This window comes from Moschus berezovskii, chromosome 24, assembly GCF_049115385.1.
Source record: "Moschus berezovskii isolate FMDL1 chromosome 24, NW_MosBer_1.0, whole genome shotgun sequence".
In the NCBI taxonomy this organism is placed as follows: domain Eukaryota; kingdom Metazoa; phylum Chordata; class Mammalia; order Artiodactyla; family Moschidae; genus Moschus; species Moschus berezovskii.
This window is the reverse complement of record NC_142483.1, coordinates 1,670,086-1,690,189: the sequence shown is the minus strand read 5'-3', so window position 1 is coordinate 1,690,189 and position 20,104 is coordinate 1,670,086. Positions and strand designations below refer to the sequence as shown.

General features: G+C 46.7%; 1 protein-coding gene across 4 annotated transcripts; it reads right to left on the bottom strand.

Moving 5' to 3' along the window:
* Positions 1-4,609: 4,609 nt before the first annotated feature.
* Positions 4,610-14,608, bottom strand: CNBP (CCHC-type zinc finger nucleic acid binding protein). Of its 4 annotated transcripts, none has more exons than XM_055413459.2 (5): positions 14,450-14,608; positions 6,769-6,906; positions 6,578-6,670; positions 6,233-6,431; positions 4,610-5,645 (listed from the first exon to the last, which is right to left on the bottom strand). In XM_055413459.2, the coding sequence occupies exons 2-5, from the start codon at positions 6,890-6,892 to the stop codon at positions 5,528-5,530; spliced, it is 534 nt and encodes a 177-aa protein (XP_055269434.1). In that variant the 5' UTR covers positions 6,893-6,906; positions 14,450-14,608; the 3' UTR covers positions 4,610-5,527. The 4 variants fall into 4 exon arrangements, with proteins under 4 accessions (XP_055269434.1, XP_055269433.1, XP_055269436.1 ...); XM_055413458.2 differs by having other exon boundaries at positions 6,233-6,436; positions 6,580-6,670; XM_055413461.2 differs by having other exon boundaries at positions 6,790-6,906.
* Between the last annotated feature and the right edge of the window lie 5,496 nt (positions 14,609-20,104).

Genomic DNA, 20,104 nt, shown 5'->3' with positions numbered 1-20,104 from the left:
AATGTCAGTACGAGACCAAGATAACACAGCTCTCCTCAAAGAGGCCGCAGCTCACAGGGAGTGTTCAGTTCAGTCGCTCAGTCGTGTCCGACTCTCCGCGACCCCATGAATTACAGCATAGCAGGTTTTAATCGACTTTGGGCTTCTTTGTCCCAACCTAGAGTTAACGACACGAATATACCAGAAACCCCCATGCTCATGAGGGGATGGTATTCTGTTGGGTCTAAATCCTTGGGAAGGTGTATGATTGGAGCATCCTAAAATTTTAAGAAAAATTTCAGTTACTAATAAGACTTTAATCCATTATACTTGTAGTGTTTCTGCTTCAAATTTCCAAAGTGAAATTGCATTTATAATCAAAGTTTAGGTTGGGAACTAATTTTGAATCAAGGTCTAAATGCCCAAGAAAAACTGATTTTCAAAATGTGGCTCAGGGTTAGACAAGAATGCATTAAATGAAGTTTGAAGTAGTAAGCAGTTCTACTCAATAAAGCAGAGCCAAGTTGCTGCTGTTGTCCCGAGGGACAGGGCCCTCATCCAGTTTCCTGCAGCACCACCTCCTTCATCTGCCAGCTGACCAACTTCACCTGCATGACCCGCTGCCTCCTGGAGTCTGGAGTTAGTGGCCGGACACTGAAGCATTTGATAACTGGCTCATCTGGCCCCATTTCAGGGTTGACAAACATTGAGAAGTGTTCCTCTCAGCAGCATGCAGTGTGGTGGCACTGCAGGTTTGAAAAGAAATAGGTACCACTGATTATTCGACCCTTTACCAATGATGTCTTGTCACCCAATCACTATCACAGTGATTCTGCAAGATAGCTTTTCTCCACTTTACAGATGAGCTCAGAGCTACTGCCTGAGTTTCAAGTATGAGCCAACAACTGACCCCGAGCAGAGATTTCAGTGTGGTCTGCTGCCTATATGCTGCTGCTAAGGCGCTTCAGTCGTGTCCAACTCTGCGCGACCCCACCAGGCTCCCCCATCCATGGATTTTCAGCTTCAAACATGAGCAAGGCTCTGCTGCTAAAACCAGGAGAATTTTGGAGATCCGGGTACAGAGGCACTGAGACAGCCCTGGGGGGAGGTGAGAACTGACCTACCCAGGTGCTAGAAGTCACACACGCAACTCTCACGATCGGTGACTTGCCACCTCTGACCTCTGTTGTATCTGTCCAGGTTCCTGTTGCCTAATATTTCACCCAGAATATTAGTGAATAAGCAAATGGCCTCAGCTTGGACAAGTGTCACCTCATCTGCGTTTAAACAGACCACATCATTTGCATGAAGAGTTTCACTTACCCAAATTGAAAATACCACCTGGAGGCACTAAAAGAAAGGCCCATCCCTGGTGGCTCGGTCGTAAAGAGTCCATCTCCCAATGGAGTGATTCCTCATCTAGGAAGATCCCGCAGGCCTCGGAGCAGCTAAGCCTGTGTGCCCCAACTACTGAGCCTGTGCTCTGGAACCCAGGAGCCAAAGTTACGGAAGCTCATGTACCCTAGAGGCGGTGCTTCCAAACAGAAGCCCCTGCAGTGAGCAGCCCACACCCCACAGCTATGGAGAAGGCCTGTGTGTCACACAACCAGAAAAAGCCCACGCAGCAACGAAGGCCCAGCACAGCACCCCCGAAAAGAAATGCCCATCCCTCTAATAAATCAGCTGGAAATCTTCTCTAGACCTTGACAGACTCATCCACTCTAATCAATCCTTGGTTGGAAGGCTCCCTAAAGCTCCAGTGAAAAAGGCTGCCTCAGACATGGGAGTGCTGAAAATTCCGGGCCTAATGCACACACCTCTGTGGCTTGACCGGGAAGTATAGACATGGTTTCCATCTCCCAGACTCTGACAGGGCTTCTCTGGTGCCTCAGATGGTAAAGAACTTGCCTGCAATGCAGGAGACCTGGGTTCATCTTGCTCCAGCAACTGTCGTGACAGGCACAAGAGGGCAAGCTAACTGCAGCTACGAACCTGAAGGACGTTGAGGGCTCGGCTGGAAGGAAGGGCCACGAGGGTGGGTGGTGAGAAGCGCAGGCAGCCCTGCTTGTGAAAGAAGCCCATCTCGGTGCGCTGGAGAAGGCCTGCTGAGAAGCCACTGCAGTTGTCGCCTCTGCTGCCAAACCCTCTTTGCCCAACAGGGCCACGCAGCAGTGTGCTCCCGTGGAGACCAGAGGGGTCAAGTTCCAGGTCAGCGTTCGTGGCTCATACTGCAAAGTACCTTCCATGGAAAACGCGGCCATGAACACAAAAGCACCCCGACCGGCTGAAGGGCGTGTACTCCGCTCACTGCAGCTGCCTCGCTCACCCCAGACCCGTCTAGGAAGGTATGTTTTCACAAGCACAAGAGCAGAAACCCAGGTGTGAAAACATGACGTTTGTGATGTGGAAGACACCACTGTGACCCTCATTACCATCACGTACGTTATCAGCCTGCTCAGGAGACAGGTCTGACACCACAGCTTGCTACCAAAACCTTTACTGAGATTACAAGCAGTCAAATTCATTGCCAAGGTTAGTAGCAGAGGTGGAAATGAACAGATGGAAAGCTGTTAAGTTCAATGTAATCTCTTCCAATTCTAAGGCAAGTAACAAGGATAATTAAATGTACATGAACCTTTGTAATTCAGAGCACAAGCTCTGGACTGAGTTGTTCTTAAATTATAACCACACCACTGGGGCCATGACCTTGCCTCCTTATCCTGGGAGTCACTGAGCAGCTTACAAAATACTGCTCAGTACCTACCCTGAGAAAGTCATGCCCAATGCTAGCCTCTAACAGAGATGTTCTTTAACACCTACTCTGTAAAACCGTTGTTAGAAGTGTTTTAAACGGCTGCAGCAGTTACATAAGTCCAATAAACAACGTGCTGAAAATCTTTTCGACCACCGGAATTTCTAGCAGGTTTTAAAAACGATAGAGTTCAGTCTAACAAGGACTGTCACAACCAGTACTAGTGCACAACGAAGGGAAACGGGTCCCGGAACAGGGAGCAGAACAGATGGCACAGGTATATGCTACTGGCTTCCCTGACCCCCAAATCCAAGATTCTGCCTCTGACACTTCGAGGAGACAATGACGTCTCATTAGAAGCCAGGTACCTCGCCTACTGACAAGGACCGCCTGTTCCATGAATAATTTAACATACGAAACAGTCAAGATAACTCAGACACAGCAGCTACCAACATCCCGGACAAAATCCTTCAAGGTACTGTTTTCCCTACAACTGCAACAGAAACCTACTTCTATCTAAAAAAATCAACTCTTCCTAAGTGGATGATACTCATCATTCACCAGAATCCTCAAAACCCTCAAGGGCACTGTATGACTTAGTACAACTTGGTTCTGTTGAACCAGGGAGCGAGAGTCTTCATTTCTCCCAACTGTACACAAACAGGAAATGCTAAAATCATCAGGTGAATGAATGACAGATTACTGACTTTTCAAGGGAAACGCTTCTCATTTCAATGCAAGAGGTCAAGTTCTGTATCAGCAGTAAAACTGATGAAATGCAACATCACTGTTTCATACTTGTGCCAGAAAACTAAAATTATCATGATCTCTAACATGTTTAACATCTGCGATACAACACTTTGCTTCATAAAAACATCAAAGGGAATTTGCTGGCTGTCCCAGGTTAGACTCCAAGCTTCCAGGCAGGAGACACAGGGAAGTAAGATCCCACAGGTGGTGCCACTCGGCCAGAAATAAACAATGAAACCCAGCCACACAAGCGCAACAAAGCTGTAAGCTGGTACAATAGTAAGGAAATGGACTGGCTCTGGGGTTTCACTTTCCTACTGCTCCGGTGACTACAGCGCTACAGTGACCCACCATCGTACACTGACCAGATTACACACGGCGTGCAGAACAGCGCATTCGAGGTGAAGAGACCCCAGCAGTATGAAGGGGCACATGAATGACCTTGGAAGCACGGGGCACCAACCACGGGGGGGACAGGATCCTTTAGAGGGTACAGGAGAGGAAGGGTACTTGAGGCTCCAGGCAGCTGCACATTCTTCAAGCAACTTAAGCTTCTAGGAACTCATCTATAAAGTGAGTTCATTAAATGACTTCTAAGGACACGACTGAGCGACTGAACTGAAGGTCAACTCTAGATCAGACCCTAAGAGAAAACACAAAGAATCCAACATTTCAGATCCCTGTGAAACCCAGGAAAATCTGAAATGCTAAAACTGTAATGGTGGGGCTTCATGGTGGCCCAGGGCGTAAGCCTTCACCTTCCAGTGCAGGGGGCGCCAAGTTCATCCCCGACCCAGGAGCCAAGATTCCACACGCCTTGCAGCCAAAAAAATCATAAGACAACTTCAATACAGTAACAAATTCAATGAAGACTTTAAAAACCATCCACGGTGTTAGAACGGTTCAGAATCAATGTGGAACTAAAGGCCACCATTATAATGGATGAGAATTAAAATGTCTGTATCCTTACAGAGCTGACAAAGCATCTGAAGCCTGTGCTCCCTTTAACAGCTACGTTTCCTTACTGAAGACGAGACTGAATTCATACAAAAAGAAAACGCCAAACTGTCAGCTTCCGGTCCTCCGCTCCCCTCTTTAATATGGCATTTTGCACTATATACATTAATGAAAAGTTGAAACAAACGAAAAGAACTTTAGTCAAACTCCCCTTCCTCCTCCAGCTTTATTGGATAGTTTAAAATTACATTTCTATTTTCTAGGACTTCAGTTGCTTTTTCCATCTGACTTTTAAAAACTGATTACAGCAAATGAAACACAGTTGTCTAAGTGATATAGTATACAAAAATAACATCTTGATTTCTGTGAAAATGCATTTCTCTGCAATTCCTGAATAGCTCCAAATTATGCTAACTCTGAGCATAGATGTTTACTCTGGGTTTTAGATTTAGTCTTTGAAAACATGTGTTCTACACCATTGCCATCACCATCTATTTACCCAGCATCGATGCTGTGGTGAGGTTGTTCCTGCTCAGGCTTTTATCCCGAGTGTTCTCGCACAACCATTAACATGCGTGTTTGTCTTTTTATTTTGTTTACTCCCACTCAACTGTATGTTCTGTGTAGGGCCTGATACAGATGTTACTTGATGTTATTTAATAGCTACTGAGGTCAGACAATCCAAGGCAGTCATTATGCTAAAATTAAAGTTATTTATGGAAGCTCACAGACACTTCCAGGATTGGTTTTACCTCCTACATGGGAACATATTTGAGAAACCCTCAACAGGCTTCCTGGTCTGACTCAACTCTTCCCATTCATCAATCCCTATTCACCAGTGGCGCGGAAAGGGGGTTCTTTAACAAAGCATTATACATTAACACCTCTACCAAACTAAACATAAACTTTTTTTTTGTAGTTAAATGCAGAAAGTCGATTTTTTTTCCACCCCTTTCCTCCTTTTACACGGCAAGTAAAGCTCACTGGCCTGGGAGTAGCCTCTATCTGCCAACCTTTGGCCAGTGAAGAGGATTCAGAGAAAATAATACAACCATCAATCAGAAAAGGAGGGGCGACAAAGGAAAGTAATTAAGCCGTGGCCTCAATCGTGCATTCCCGCGCGAGGTGCCCTGACTCGCCACAGCGGTAACAGTTGACTTCACTTGTCTTGCTGCAGTTGATGGCTACGTGACCAGTTTCGCCACACCTAAGAGAGGAAATTAAAACAGCTTTCACAATAGCGCTCAGAAAATGTCAGAGTGTACTGAAGGATTAGTTACTGCAAAACAAAAAGCAGTGACGAGTGAAGTATATACATCTGTGTTTTTCAGACAGTAAGTCTTATTAACCCCTGAACTAAGACCAAGGAGGAGGAACCTGACAGCAAAGCTACTCAACTGAGCAGTCCACAGCATAAAATCAAACATTTTCCCACGGGAGACCATCCAACATCACCACCAAAACACTGGCCAAGGTGGCTGATCTTTATACAAATGAACCCCTAAGACTTCACATATGTACGTATCAAAGCGGATGCATGTGCATATATCATGATGTCACATTTACAAGCAGAGACTTCTGATTTCATGACAAAAGATTTGCGTATGAATTACACATACAAAACATACACTTTGTTTTCTACAACGTCTCTGAAGGTGCCAAACTATTACACCCTGACATCCTTCCACGCATGCCAACCCCCGTGTGGTCAGGGCCACGTCGGGGGCCGCAGCACCCCCCCGGGTCCTTCCACTGATGGCCAGCCCAGGCTGCTGCAGCCCCCCGGCATCTCACCTGTAGCACTTGACTTTGGTGCAGTCTTTCTGAATGTGCCCGAACTCGCCGCAGGAGTAGCACTTCTGCTCGTCCGCGTGGTCGCAGTCGCGGGCCAGGTGGCCGGGCTTGCCGCAGTTGTAGCAGCACTGCTCCCGCTCCCGCTTGGGCTCCTTGCAGTCCTTGGCGATGTGGCCGCCCCGGCCACAATTATAGCAGGCTTCAGCAGTAGGGAAAGGGCAGAGCCAGACTATAACACCTCACGGGTGCCACTAGGCTCCGCACCGCACCCCAGGGGGGAGCCTCCTCCAGCACGCTCCCCTCGCCCGACTCTGGAAGGTGGGAGAGGAAGAGTTAAACACTTACCATCCTCCTGAAGGTCACAGTCCTTGGCAAGGTGACCAGACTCACCACAGCGGTAGCAGATGTCTGGAAGAGACGAGGACACAAACTGGAAGCCTGTTTTGAACAGAAACAAAGCACACATGGCTAGTTAGACCAGTCTTGATACTCAGCAATACTGAAGTACTTCAGAATTTTTTATTCGACAAAAATACCTCTATCCGAGGTAAAACCACCTCTGCCACGGCTTCTCATTCCACGACCGCGGCCCCCACCAGTGGGGCACTCCCGGGCCCAGTGGCCAGACCGTCCACACTTGAAGCACTCATTGCTGCTCATGGCTGCAGTCAGATCTTCAAAACATTAAAAACGACAACATGAAGCCACTCAACACCACTTACAGCTTTTATTCCCTATTTAGTGTATTTCTGGATAATTATTCTTAAGGAACAAAAGCCAACCAATATACTGCTTAGAAAAACAGTCCGATAACTATATACTTAGGCATTATGACTATGAAATATATTAAAAAATGTAACAAAACCACTGCATAATCGTTAAGATTATGCATACGCGTTAATCCGGTTACTAAGGGGACTTACAGGGTTAGTGTGAATGAATATCCATTAGAGATAAAACTCGGTTGTGGGCAACTGAAAGTCACATACTGGTTATAAACCTGGAATGACCCCGTGGATCAGTAGCATCAATTGAGAGCAGAGGTAAAAATGCTCCTGAGCACCAGAGCACCTAACAGGGCACTTAATGACACCGAGGCCCTGCCTGTCGACCGAGCACTCAAGAGCAGACGTGCGAGAAGAGGGGCAGTTTGTTAAAAACAGCAGAAAAACGACAAAGAGAAACACCAAAGTAAAGTCCCGGTAGCACTGGGGCCATTTCCCCTCTTCTAGATTCTTCCGTTTCCAAATTTTCTTCTGTAATTTTACATCTAAAGCAAGGTTACTTGGAATTTCACAGTAGACTCCTTTATTGGGTATTGTTTCAAAATAAAAGTGAAACTCCCAACTAAAGCAAATGCATTTTATACTTCTTACGTAATAATCTAAAAATAAGCAGGGGCTATTCCTAGAAAAGAATGGAAAAGAACAAAATGGAATGTTGCAGGACAAACTCCCATTAAACTGGCCTTTAAAAACTAGCTAAAAACAATGTGACCTTTACATTTCCACACTTCCCTGTATCTAAACATGTTTTGCCCTTAATTCCAGTGTCGAAGAATGGTGCAAAAAGTTTGTAAACTTGATGGAGCAAAACCTAGTGACTAAAATTATGCTCAAGTTTAGTTTCAAAAGTTTCCACCGTCAAATATTCAAAAGAACTCATTCCTATCCCCTGTGTCTGAAATCAGAGCCGGGATAAATCTTCAGAGGACATTGTCTACCAACTCGCACACTCGCCCTGTACACTTATCACCAACAGCGGGGAGGACAGCACACCTGAACACGGCACTCACACTCCATGCTGTCACAAAGCACATTTCCAGTCAGAAGAAACCAGTCTGTGACGATTAAAAAGGCATTTGGCAAAATTACATCTGCTTTCCTATATGGGTGCTGGCATTTTAAATCAAGTGGAGGACTGGTTTCCAGAGAAAACACTCGAGATTAAAAAGTGAAGAGCACATAAAGCAATCACAGGAAAAGTGCTTATGGCACTCTGTCCTCCCCTCAATCCTACTTCCCCTCTGCATCTTCTCTAGGGCTTCCCTGGTGGCTCAGAGGTTAAAGCTTCTGCCTCCAATGAGGGAGACCCGGGTTCGATCCCTGGGTCGGGAAGATCCCCTGGAGAAGTAAACGGTAACCCACTCCAGTATTCTTGCCTGGAGAATCCCATGGACGGAGAAGCCTGGTAGGCTACAGTCCACGGGGTCGCATAGAGTTGGACACGACTGAGCGACGGAACGGGACAGAATCTGCGTATAGACGGACTTCCCAGGTCGCCCAGAGGTAACAAACCCGCCTGCCAATGCAGGAGATGCAAGAGAGACAGGTTCACTTCCTGGAGTAGGAAACAGCAACCCACTCTAGCATTCTTGCCTCAAAGTCCCACAGACAGAGGAGCCTGGTGGGCTACTGTCACGGGGCGAAAAGTCAGAGACTACTGAGCACGCCCGCAAATGTGAGCACTTTCACTCTTGGTCCCAAGGAGTTCTTTCCTTTCACAAGGCAATCCAGGCAATATGACAGGTTCTAAGTATTTTATAATTTTTTATTTCAACAAGATATTTATCTCTTAGAAAAATGACAACCCAACATTCAACATGCATTTTTCAAAGCTAAAATAAACGACAGTTCTGGGCAACCTCACTTTTACACTGCTGCTTTAAAAAGACCTCTTGCTTACTTCATAATGGTAAAGCACAAGGGAAAATACAACATAATCAATCATCAGGTGTTTATCAGTGGAAGAAAGGTAACAGTGAAAATTTTAGGTTCACTTTCAGTCTACAAATAGTGTAAAAAATTTAGCTTCCGAAGAAGTGATTAACCTGTGTGTGGATTTTCATGAACTGTTTCTTCCTCTCTGGCCAAGCCAATCTCAGTGAGCTGCTCCACATGGTTACTGAGAGCTCTTAGGTAATTACCATTAATCCAACTGACTCCACCGTTTTAAAGGCACCCTACCTACCCCAGTGCCCATCATACATATGAACGCATTAAGTTACAATGTCTTTAGAGAGCTTCATGCTGCTCCTCAGGAAAGCTGAGGCAGGAAGGGGAGACCGAGCTGAGCACTAATTACGGCTCCATGATCCCCACTGCTCTTGGCTGGGAGTCTTGCTGCACTTATCTGCCTCCGCCTCTCGCACCTGTCACAACGTTTCCCAACCTTCAAGGGCCAACTCAAATAAATGACAGCTCTATGAAAGAGCCTGACCACACCACCAGCCTGGAACCCTCCTTTTCCTGCTGAGACTTGGGGCGCTGTGCCTGCTCTGCCAGTGTGCTTTTTATCATACTCCTTGAAGGCACAGACCAAGTTATTCGCCTTTGAATAATACCCATACAACTACCCTTTTAGTAGCAGGTATATAACTCAAGATTTTAACTGCTGAGTTTTTTTTTTTTTTGCGGGGTGGGGGGAGGCAATAGTCATTTGCTGAATGAAATAAACCTGTGTTTCTTGTACAGACCCAACCCAATCCAGTAAGTACTGACAAAAAAAAAAAAAAAAAACCACCTAAATTTTTGCTATCAGATGAGTTGCTGCACTATTCATTTAAAACAATGAAGCTGGAAATTCCCTGGTGGTCCAGCAGCTAGGACTCAGCACTTTCACTGCCAGGGCCCAGGTTCGATCCCCGATCAAGAGACTAAGATCTCACACGCAATGCAGTACGGCCAAAAAACAGAGTAACAATGAATTTTACATTGTCATGAAGGACTAACTACAATCTAGATTCAGTACGCATTTCAGATTGTCTATTACAATCCCCACACGTAACTGAGAAATTTTCACCCCAGATCACTACAAAGTCAGTAGCCAAGCCAGGACCTCTGCTTGCCACCCAGACTCTCTCATTACTCCAAGAATTCAACAAGACCCCGGTAATCTTTTATGGAATGCTGCAAAACACACATACACTACTTTAGAAAGCAAATCCTGTGTTCGCACTGTCGCTTGGCAGTGAGAGAGCACATTTTCCTTCTCGTTGCTAAAAATCACTGCTGCCATCTCCACCCGTGTATTCTCACTACGTAAAATGATCTGGGGACCACAGGGTTAACCACTTCAGTACTTGTTGCATTAGCTCAGGACACCTGACACATCTGTCCTGGTCTGCAAGCAGAATTGTTACCAGGTCCCTCGTGCTTAACACGTGCTCAGTTAAGCTTCAGTATCTGTCTACCGCTCACAGTTCTTCTTTCCGTTCCACTCTGCCCCTGCTGAGGTTAAAATGCAGACAGGCAGAACTCACCCCAAGGAATTCCCTGGCAGCCTGCTGATCAGGATTCCAGCGTTTCACTGCCAGGGCCCTGCTTCTTTCTCTGGCCGGGGATTTAGCCCACGAGCCTCGCAACATGGCCGATCTACACAGCAGGCTTAGAGTGGGCCTAACCCCGCTTACACTCCAGCTTCCTGGTCTACAATGTGTCCTTCTTGAGAAGCAAGAGAGTCAGTTCCAAATGAGCTCCCGTTTCCAACCCCAGGAAGCACTATGTTTCCCTTCGACCACAGTTAACTGAATTTTGACGACACAAGTCACACTTAAGATGTGGCAGGGCCCAGGGCACGCCTGGTGCAGTCAAGACGCGACCTGAACTGGGAGGTCCGACTATTCCGATTCTGCACTCATCTAGGCTGTGAGGCTTAACTCCTGGAACTAGTACCAAAACACTAACGGTTACACATATTTGTCTTCAATGAGGTAAATCTACCGCATTTTTGGTACTAACAACAAAGCCAGTAAACCGCTTTGATTAAAACACAACAGTATCTGGTCAACACTAACAATCCGTTCCAATGAGTAGGAGCCAGCGAGTCCATAAAATAAGCAGCAGCCAACGGGGAGGAGAGAAAGGGCGTCAGTGGCTGAGGAGCACGGGTGAGACTGCTCTCCTGGCACAGCTCTGCTGCTTCCTATCTGCTTTATCTCCACTCATCATCCCCAAGCCCACAGAGGGGCCGCTGCCCTCAGAATGCACTCATCCATCATTATGCTCTACTAAGTCAGTTCGGAGTACCAACGTGGTACCCAAACACTTCAGTATGAAGTAAAAATAAAATAAAGGAAACAAGTGATATTGTGTACTACCTGCATTCTGCCCAGAAGAATGCAGAAGAGAGAACAATACGAGGAGCAGTTCTGGCTTCTTATCCTGCATTTACTGTGCGATCTTGTTGCTGCTACTGCTGCTGCTGCGTCGCTTCAGTCGTGTCCGACTCTGTGCGACCCCATAGACGGCAGCCGACCAGGCTCCGCCGTCCCTGGGATTCTCCAGGCAAGAACACTGGAGTGGGTTGCCATTTCCTTCCCCAATGTGTGAAAGTGAAAAGTGAAAGTGAAGTCGCTCAGTCGTGTCCGACTAGTAGCGACCCCATGGACTGCAGCCTACCAGGCTCCTCTGTCCATGCGATTTTCTAGACAAGAGTACTGGAGTGGCTTGCCATTGCCTTCTCCGATCTTGTTACTTACATCCATTTCTGCATATCTGGAAAGGTTTTAATTAGTAGCTAAATATCTATTATGAGTCAAGGACTAACATACATATTATCTATAATCCCTGCAACTTTGCAAGTTATGGATCCTTGTTCCCACTTCACTGATGAGGAACTGAGGATCTGAGACCAAGTACCTTACCCAAAGCCACACACACAACTAGACAGTTCGAGTCAGGATTTCAACAGTGAGCTCCAAGTCCTCTGCAGAGGCTTTTGTTAGGATTAAGTGATAAAGTTCATGAAAATGCTATCAAAAAAGTATACCAAATTAGATGAGTCAAAACAAAATAGAACTGATACGCTTTTAAAAACCCACTCCCATGAAAGAATTTAAAGTCATCTTAGATTTTAACCTTCCTCAAGGCAGAATTTAGGAGTGGCAAAGACTGGCAACCTGACCTCTCTAGCTAACACCCTCATCTGGAATTAACAAGCTGCTCTGAGTGACACCATACTGCATGGTCAGTCCCTTTAACAGAGCCCACCCACTCACAGTGTGAATGCTGGCGGCCACAATCTTTACTGAATTAGACCACAGTCTTTTTAACATGAAAATGGTGCACACTTTTCCTGGAATCTCTCAAGAGCATGCCGTGCCTGCAGTAGCATCTGACACTGCCAGCATAGGAGTTCTATTAAACCTGCCAGTACAGAAAGGGTGCTCTCCACAGAGCAGGCCAGGAGGCCTTGGCACCAGTCTTTTGCTCTCCACTTACTGTCAGAAGGCTAAGAAAAGGAAAGAAGCCAACAATTTTTTAAAAAAGAAACTCTCATTCCTACAGGCGCGGGAGGAGGGAAGCAGAATCTCTCCCTCTCATGGTCAAGCATTTAGACAAGAGACCAATCCCTTCAAATAGTTAAAACTGTGGTTCTCTTGTCTTTAAGCTTTCCATGCAGATGCTACATACTTCAAGATTTCAAGAAAAGTAAAAAGAATCCCCTTTTACAGTACTTTAAAAAAGATATTCTGCCTGTTCCAGATGTCCAAATATAAGTGTAATAAATCCCTTAAACTGCGCATTTAAAATACCTAGTTTGTTGTCAATAGGAAAAGGACTGTGGACCTTTGGTTGCTAAGAAAAACTTAACCCAAGTCTCTGACATATTAGATAACTACATAAATATATACCTTGTTGTTAATTGTTGCCAAGAGTTACAACTTGGAAAAAACTTTAAGTTCTTTATCCAGCCCTTGGGAATATAATAAATTATCCCTTTTATATTCCAGTACATAGAGCTCCTCTTAAACAAGAACCAGGCTCAACAAACTAAAACAACATCAAACTATGAACGTGGCACTTCGTAGGTATTTGATTAAGTCATGACCACAGTAATTTTTAAGAAGTATTTGAAAGTAATTGCTTTGCAGAGAGAAAGAAAGTCTTATAAGTAGGAAAAACCTCTTATTCATCTAAGACCCTCAAATCCTTACATTCAACTAAGAGAGATTGAGCAGAAGAATAAAAAGTTGCTAATTTAAATTAAACTTAACTCACTGAGGCAGAAATTAACTAGTTGTGTTTCTCTCCAAAAGTGAGTCAAACAACAAGGGGAAAAAATCTTTTCTCAAAAACTTGTCTTTGGAGGGTACAAGATAAGAATGAAAATCAATCCTCCTAAAAAGAAAACAGAAGGGGAAAAGAAAAAAAGACAAGCTAATCCAGATTCTTGGCTTATTTACCCTATACTTTTCGTGGGTCCTTCTGAACAACGCCTGAAACATACTGTCTGAAGTCACAGATGAAAACCAAGCAATGTTTTCTTTTCCTAGGACCCCCAGGACCAGATGCAGTCACTTCCTTTGGAAGTGTCCTGTGGCTGAGGCCATGTGGTTAACATGTGGCAACAAGCACAAGCCTTATCCATAATAAAATCAACACCCGAACCCAAATGTGGCCCATTATGCCTTTGCTAAAATAGGTTTTCACGTTTGGAAAAACCAAATGGAGATTGGTTACCTCATCTTCTCGTCTCGTTTTTAAACTGCATTCATCTACCCCGGAGAAGATGCAAAGGTTACTGCTGCTGCCATGATTTTGGAAGTTTGGCCGAATAATGGGGTTTTGCCGATAATGCGGTTTTTCCTAGAGGCCTCTCGAACTTAAAGTAGTGTTGAGTCAAGAAAATCGAGCCTTATCTGCCCTTTCCCGAAGTGCAACCGAAGACCAGTAACTTGGCACGTCCATGACGATAAAAATTCAAGAATCCTGAAGCTGCCGCGGAGCACCGAGCGCGAGTCCCGAGGCCGCACGGGCCTTCCGGCGCGGTGTCCCCCGCCCGGAGCGGACAGCTTCCCCGAGGCCGCTCCTGGCCCTTCGGCGCGCGGCCCGCCGGGCCCGGCCCCGGCCCCGGCCCCCCGCCGCCCCGCGCGCTCCCCACGCGGCCCCTCCCCGCGCCTTCCCGCCAAGCCGCCCGCCCCGCGGCCCGGAGCCCCCGCCGCGGCCCCAAGGACGCGCGGCCTCGTACGCCGCGGCGCTGCGGCCGGGGCCCGGAGGCCCGAGCGAGGCGGGCCCGCGTCCCGAGCGGCGGGCAGGGCGCGGGGGCAGCCGGCCGCGGGGCGCAGGCCGGGCCCGGGCGGCGGCGGCCTGCTTCCCGCCTGACGCAGCAGCGGAGCAGGCCGGAGCGCGGGCGCCATCGCCGCCGCCCGGGCCCGGCGCTCCGCCCGCGGCCCCCAGCCCCGCGCCGCGGCCCCCGGCCCGCTCGCGGCCTCACCTTCCGCGTCGCAGGGCCCGCAGCGGCCGAGACTCAGGCGCAGACCGGGAGGGCAGCTCGCGAAGCGGCAGCTGTTTATTTTCAGGGTCCCTGCCTGCGCCACACGCGGGTCTGCACACGGCCCCGCACACGCCGCTGCGCACGGCTCGCCGCCGCCTCGCCCACGCGGCCAATCAGCGCGCGGCGCCCGGCCGTCCAATCAGGGCCGCCCGCGAGGCGGGCCGCCGCGCCCGACGCAGCGCTGGGGGCGGGGCTCTCCCCGGGCGCGCGCGGCCCTTCCCGCCGGGCCTTGCGCGCAGCCTTCCCGCCTCGAGGCCTGGCCCGGCCCAGTGGGCGCGGTCGGAGTTCCGGCTCGACGACCCTCCTGGCTGCGGCGGCGGCGGCGGCGGCCGGGGGTGCCGGGAGCGGCTTTCTGTGCTCGCGGGGCCCGGCGGCCTCCTCCTCCCGGGGGCGGGCTCAGCGCCGCCGGGGCCGGGCCCTGCTTCCGGGGCCTCTCGGCTGTGGGGAGCGGGCGCGGGGAGGGGGCCGCCCCAACACCCCTCGTCACCCGCCGAGCACGCGACGCGTGGCGGCCCCTGCGGCCGGAGGGCCACCGGGCCCGGGGTGCCACCGTCCCTGCAGGCCTTCAGGCTTTCTCCGAGAGACACTGTGAACGTAGCGTAGACACGCTGTCACGGTGACATCAAGAGAAACTGTTGGATGTAAACTAAGCACTTACAGACCGTGGTGTCCCATTTTGGAAAGGCTTTCATTAAAAACGAGGAGAAAAACGGAAGAGTTCCCGGTCTCCTGAAGCCCGCAAAGGCCCTAAACGACCACAGCCTCACACTAAACTCGGTGTGCTCTGCAGGTCTGCCTGCGGCCCCGGCTGGCCATTACAGCCCGGGAGTGTACTTTTCATTCTTTTAATGACTGTCTTGCTCTCGGAAAGTGAGCGCTTGTGTCTAGTCACCAGTCCTTGTTTGCAACGATACTTAGTTCCACCCACAGGTGACTGTTTGCCCCCAGTTGCACCTCATTGAATCCTAGTACCACGGCTGTTCAGCTTCTTAAAGCACGTGGTGAGGAGGTAGTGCAGCAGTGTGGTTAGGTTAAGAGCTCAGCTGTTGAGAGGGTTAAACCCGGTTCAAATCAATCACTGCAACACTTAGCAGAAGTGAAGTGAAGTCGCTCAGTGGTGAACTGTAGCCCACCAGGCTCCTCTGTCCCCGGGATTCTCCAGGCAGGAATACTGGAGTGGGTTGCCATTTCCCCTTAGCAGAGCTGGGAGCAATTATTGGAGTGGATGGACTATTTTAAGGACCCATTATTTGAACTTGTGTTAATCAAGACAATGTAAAGTTAAAATATTTTAAAATTCACTGTGAAACTGTCCAATTTCTAATAACGATTGAACTGCCTAGCACTTTCTGCACTGTTACCCATAATGCAATGGTACTTCGCGCTTACACAGTTTTATTACCAAGAAGTTTGCACAGCTTCATAGATTTCCCTCCCTAATTGATTACTCTTTATAATATCTTGAGGTAAGTTGTAGTGTGGTAACCACAGACACTTACCGAGTGATTTCCGAAGGCCTAACAGTGAGTCAGTGTAACACAGGAGGTTTTGTAGGAAGTCTGCCTGGGTGCCTCCATGCCACACTAGGAGATGAGTTAAAATTGTCACGGGAACCGGAAATTAGTATTTTCTGACTCGACTTTGGTTTACCATTTCAAAGTGCTACATAAAATATTCATTACACCAGGACTGAATGTTCCTAATTTTTTTTTTAAAGGTGGGTGTGAAATAAAGACACTGGACACAATGTTCTCCTACACGTTTTAGAAGACTTAACGACAGGAAACATCATGTGGCCTTTGCTCTTTGGCTCTGGGAGGAGCAGCTAATGGCTCTTTTCTACCTGGCATCCAGCTTTCTGTAATGACGATTTTTAATAGAGTCAGTCTGGTCATAAGTCATTCTGACTGTCGCCGAGAAGGTCTGGGATGAAGTGACTATTGTTGCATGGATACGCCCCTGGGTACACCTGTTCATTACTGATGTTTGAAAGCAAAGGAAAGAAAAGGCTACCCCACCTAAAAGATAAACTGCCATCTGTATTCGAAGAGTTTTCTATATTTCCCTCCCCTGGAAATCTGCTTTATCCCTTCCTGCCTTCTCATGTCCAGTCTTCCCCAAGGTATTACACTCAGCTCTGCAGGGGTTACACAGGTGAGTTAAGACAAACCGTGCCCTTGAAGATCTTGCAGGATGACAGGGGCCAAAAGAAAGTATTAAGTGTCCTCAGAGAGGACCAGCTAAGATGCTGTGATTCAGCATGATTCAGGATTCCTTCAAATGAATGCCAGTCGAGCAGCAATAACTGCCAACTCCTCATTTCCGCTTAAAATGCCCAACTGTTCCTAGCACAAACCCTAGATCCTGTTGTTAAATGGAGATGACACTGTGTCTGTCCTTCTAAACCCTTCCATGTCTTGTTTTCCCTGCCAACAGGGAAATAGTCTCTGACTTTACTTGGAAAGTATGCAGCTAAGGTTGAGGAGAATGAATTGTTTCCACCTCTCGTGTCAGCTTTTGATCCTGAAATAGGAATTAGTTATACAGTACTAATCCCTAATAGTTAATATAGAGAGTTCTTGTAACGTGTGGCTGTATGCTAAGTCACTTCACTCATGTCCAGACTCTTTGCGACCCTATGGACTGTGGCCCACCAGACTCCTCTGTCCATGGGATTCTCCAGGCAAGAATAGTGGAGTGGGGTTGCCATGCCCTCCTCAAGGGGATCTTCCCAACCCAGGGATCAAACCCATGTCTCTCATGTCTCCTGCACTGGCAGGCTGGTAATTTATCACTCGTGCCACTTGAGAAGCCCCTGTTATAACAACAGTGCCTGGCATAAAGTAATTACTTATAAAGTATTATCAATCATGATTGTTATTATCATTATTTATCGAGTACTTTATGCCAGGCATTGTTTATAACCCCTTTGTAATTTTTCACAAAACCCCCTTGAGATAAGTACTTTTATTATCCCTATGGGGAAATTAGTCCAGAGAATATAATCTGAGCAAGGTCACAGAGAAAATAAATAACTGGGCTGCCTTCAAACAGAGGCAGCCAGCATGCTTCACACAAAGCTTCTGGCTGCCATAGTTATTGAGACCTAATCCTACAATTTCCCATAGACTTCTTAAAGTGACAGAGTAGGAAAGAACAGCTGATGACAAGGAAAATATGAAACACTAATAGTTTAGTGAGCTTTCCATTGGTTGGCTTCCTCCTCTGTGACTTTAACAATGACATGATCTCTACTTCTGCAAACTAACTGGTAAAAGAAAAACTTTATTTGCAAATAAGTTTTAAAAGTTTCAAAATAAAACCACCATTGTTTTTTTTTCTTCCTAAAAGTAGATGCAGTTACTTAAAAAAAGTAATTTCATATCAATAAAGGACAGAAATGGTATGGACCTAAAAGAAGCAAAAGATGTTAAGAAGAGGTGGCAAAAATACACAGAAGAACTATACATAAAAGATCTCAGTGACCCAGATAACCTCGATGGTGTGATCACTCACCTAGAGCCAGACATCTTGGAGTGTGAAGTCAAGTGGGCCTTAGGAAGCATCACGACAAACAAAGCTAGTGGAGGTGTTCCAGCTGAGCTATTTCAAATCCTAAAAGATAATGCTGTTAAAGTGCTGCACTCAGTATGCAAGCAAATATGGAAAACTCAGCCCTGGCCACAGGGAAAAATATCAATAACCTCAGATACGCAGATGACACCATCCTTATGGCAGAAAGCAAACAAGAGCTGAAGAGCCTCTTGATAAAAGTGAAAGAGGACAGTGAAAAACAGCTGATTTAAAACTCAACATTCAAAAAACAAAGATCATGGCATCCAGTTCCATCACTTCACGGCAAATAGATGGGAAAACAGTGGAGACAGTGACAGACTTAATTTTGGGGGGTTTCAAAATCACTGCAGATGGTTACCGCAGCCATGAAATCAAAAGATACTTGCTCCTTGGAAGAAAAGCTATGACCAACCTAGACAGCATATTAAAAAGCAGAGACGTTACTTTGTCGACAAAGGTCTGTCTGGTCAAAGCTATGGTTTCCTAGTAGTCATTATGGATGTGAGAGCTGGACTATAAAGAAAGCTGAGCATCTAAGAATTGATGCTTTTGAACTGTGGTGTTGGAGAAGACTCTTGAAAAGTCCCTTGGACTGCAAGAAGATCAAACCAGTCAGTCCTAAAGGAAATCAGTCCTGAATATTCACTGGAAGGACTGATGCTGAAGCTGAAGCTCCAATGCTTTGGCCACCTTATGCGAAGAACTGACTCACTGGAGAAGACCCTGATGCTGGGCAAGATTGAAAGGAGGAGGAGAAGGGGATGACAGAGGATGAGATGGTTGGATGGCATCACCGACTGGGTGGACATGAGTTTGAGCAAGCTTTGAGAGTTGGTGATGGACAGGGAGGTCTTGCGTGCTGCAGTCCACGGAGTCACAAAGAGTCATACATGAGTGAGCAACTGAACTGAATTTCGTATCAAGCATCTACATTATTTAGTTAAACTTTGAAATAGGGAGTGAATAGCAAGATAATGGTGTGCTTAAATTGCTTCCAAAGAGTATTTTACAGGATGTCTTCAGTTGTGTTTTGAGAGAGCATTATACAGTTTAACACTGGATCATGTAGTTCTCATAATCTATAAAAATAATGCAAGTGATTTTTAAAGGTTAAATTTTAATAGAACTACAATATATTTTGGAGAAGGAAATGGCAACCCACTCCAGTATTCTTGCCTGGGAAATCCCATGGATGGAGAAGCCTGGTGGGCTATAGTCCATGATGTCTCGAAGTGTCAAAGATGACTGAAGTGACTTAGCACACACACACTAAATAATTGGCTAAATTAGGATAAAAAAAATCTAAAAAGACATTTAGCCTAATCTCAGAGTATTTAGTCTAGTCTTCTCATTTTAAATTTAAATTGGAAAGAGACCAATAGAGTTGCACAGAGTTCCTGCAAGTATATTAATGATTTTTCAGTCATAAAAAAAGAATAAAATGATGCCATTTGCAGCAACATGGATGAATCCAGAGATTACTGTATCAGTGAGGTAAGTCAGAGAGAGGAAGACAAGTGCCATATAGTATCATTCATACATAGAATCTAAAATATGACCTAAGTGAACTTGTGTACAAAACAGGCTCACAGACATACAGAACAGACTCGTGGTTGCCAGGGGGAGGGTGTGAGGGAGGCATGGACTGGGAGTTTGGGACAGCAGATACAGACTAGGACAGACAGAATGACCAACAACAAGGTCCTGCTGGGTCTCCTGCATTGCAGGCGGATTCTTTACTGCTGGAGCCACCAGGGAAGCCCACTGTACCGCACGAAGAACCACAGTCCACATCCTGCGATAAACCATGATGGAAAAGAACATGAGAAACAATGTATGCGTGATGGAATCACTGCGCTTTACAGCAGAAGTTAACACAACCTTGTAAATCAACTACACTGCAATAAAATACATTTTTAATGTGAAAAAAATTGATAAAAAATTTTTTTGTCGTCATACCCACACCATGTAGGATTTTAGCTCCCAGACCAGGAATCGAACCCAGGCCCGTTGCTTTGG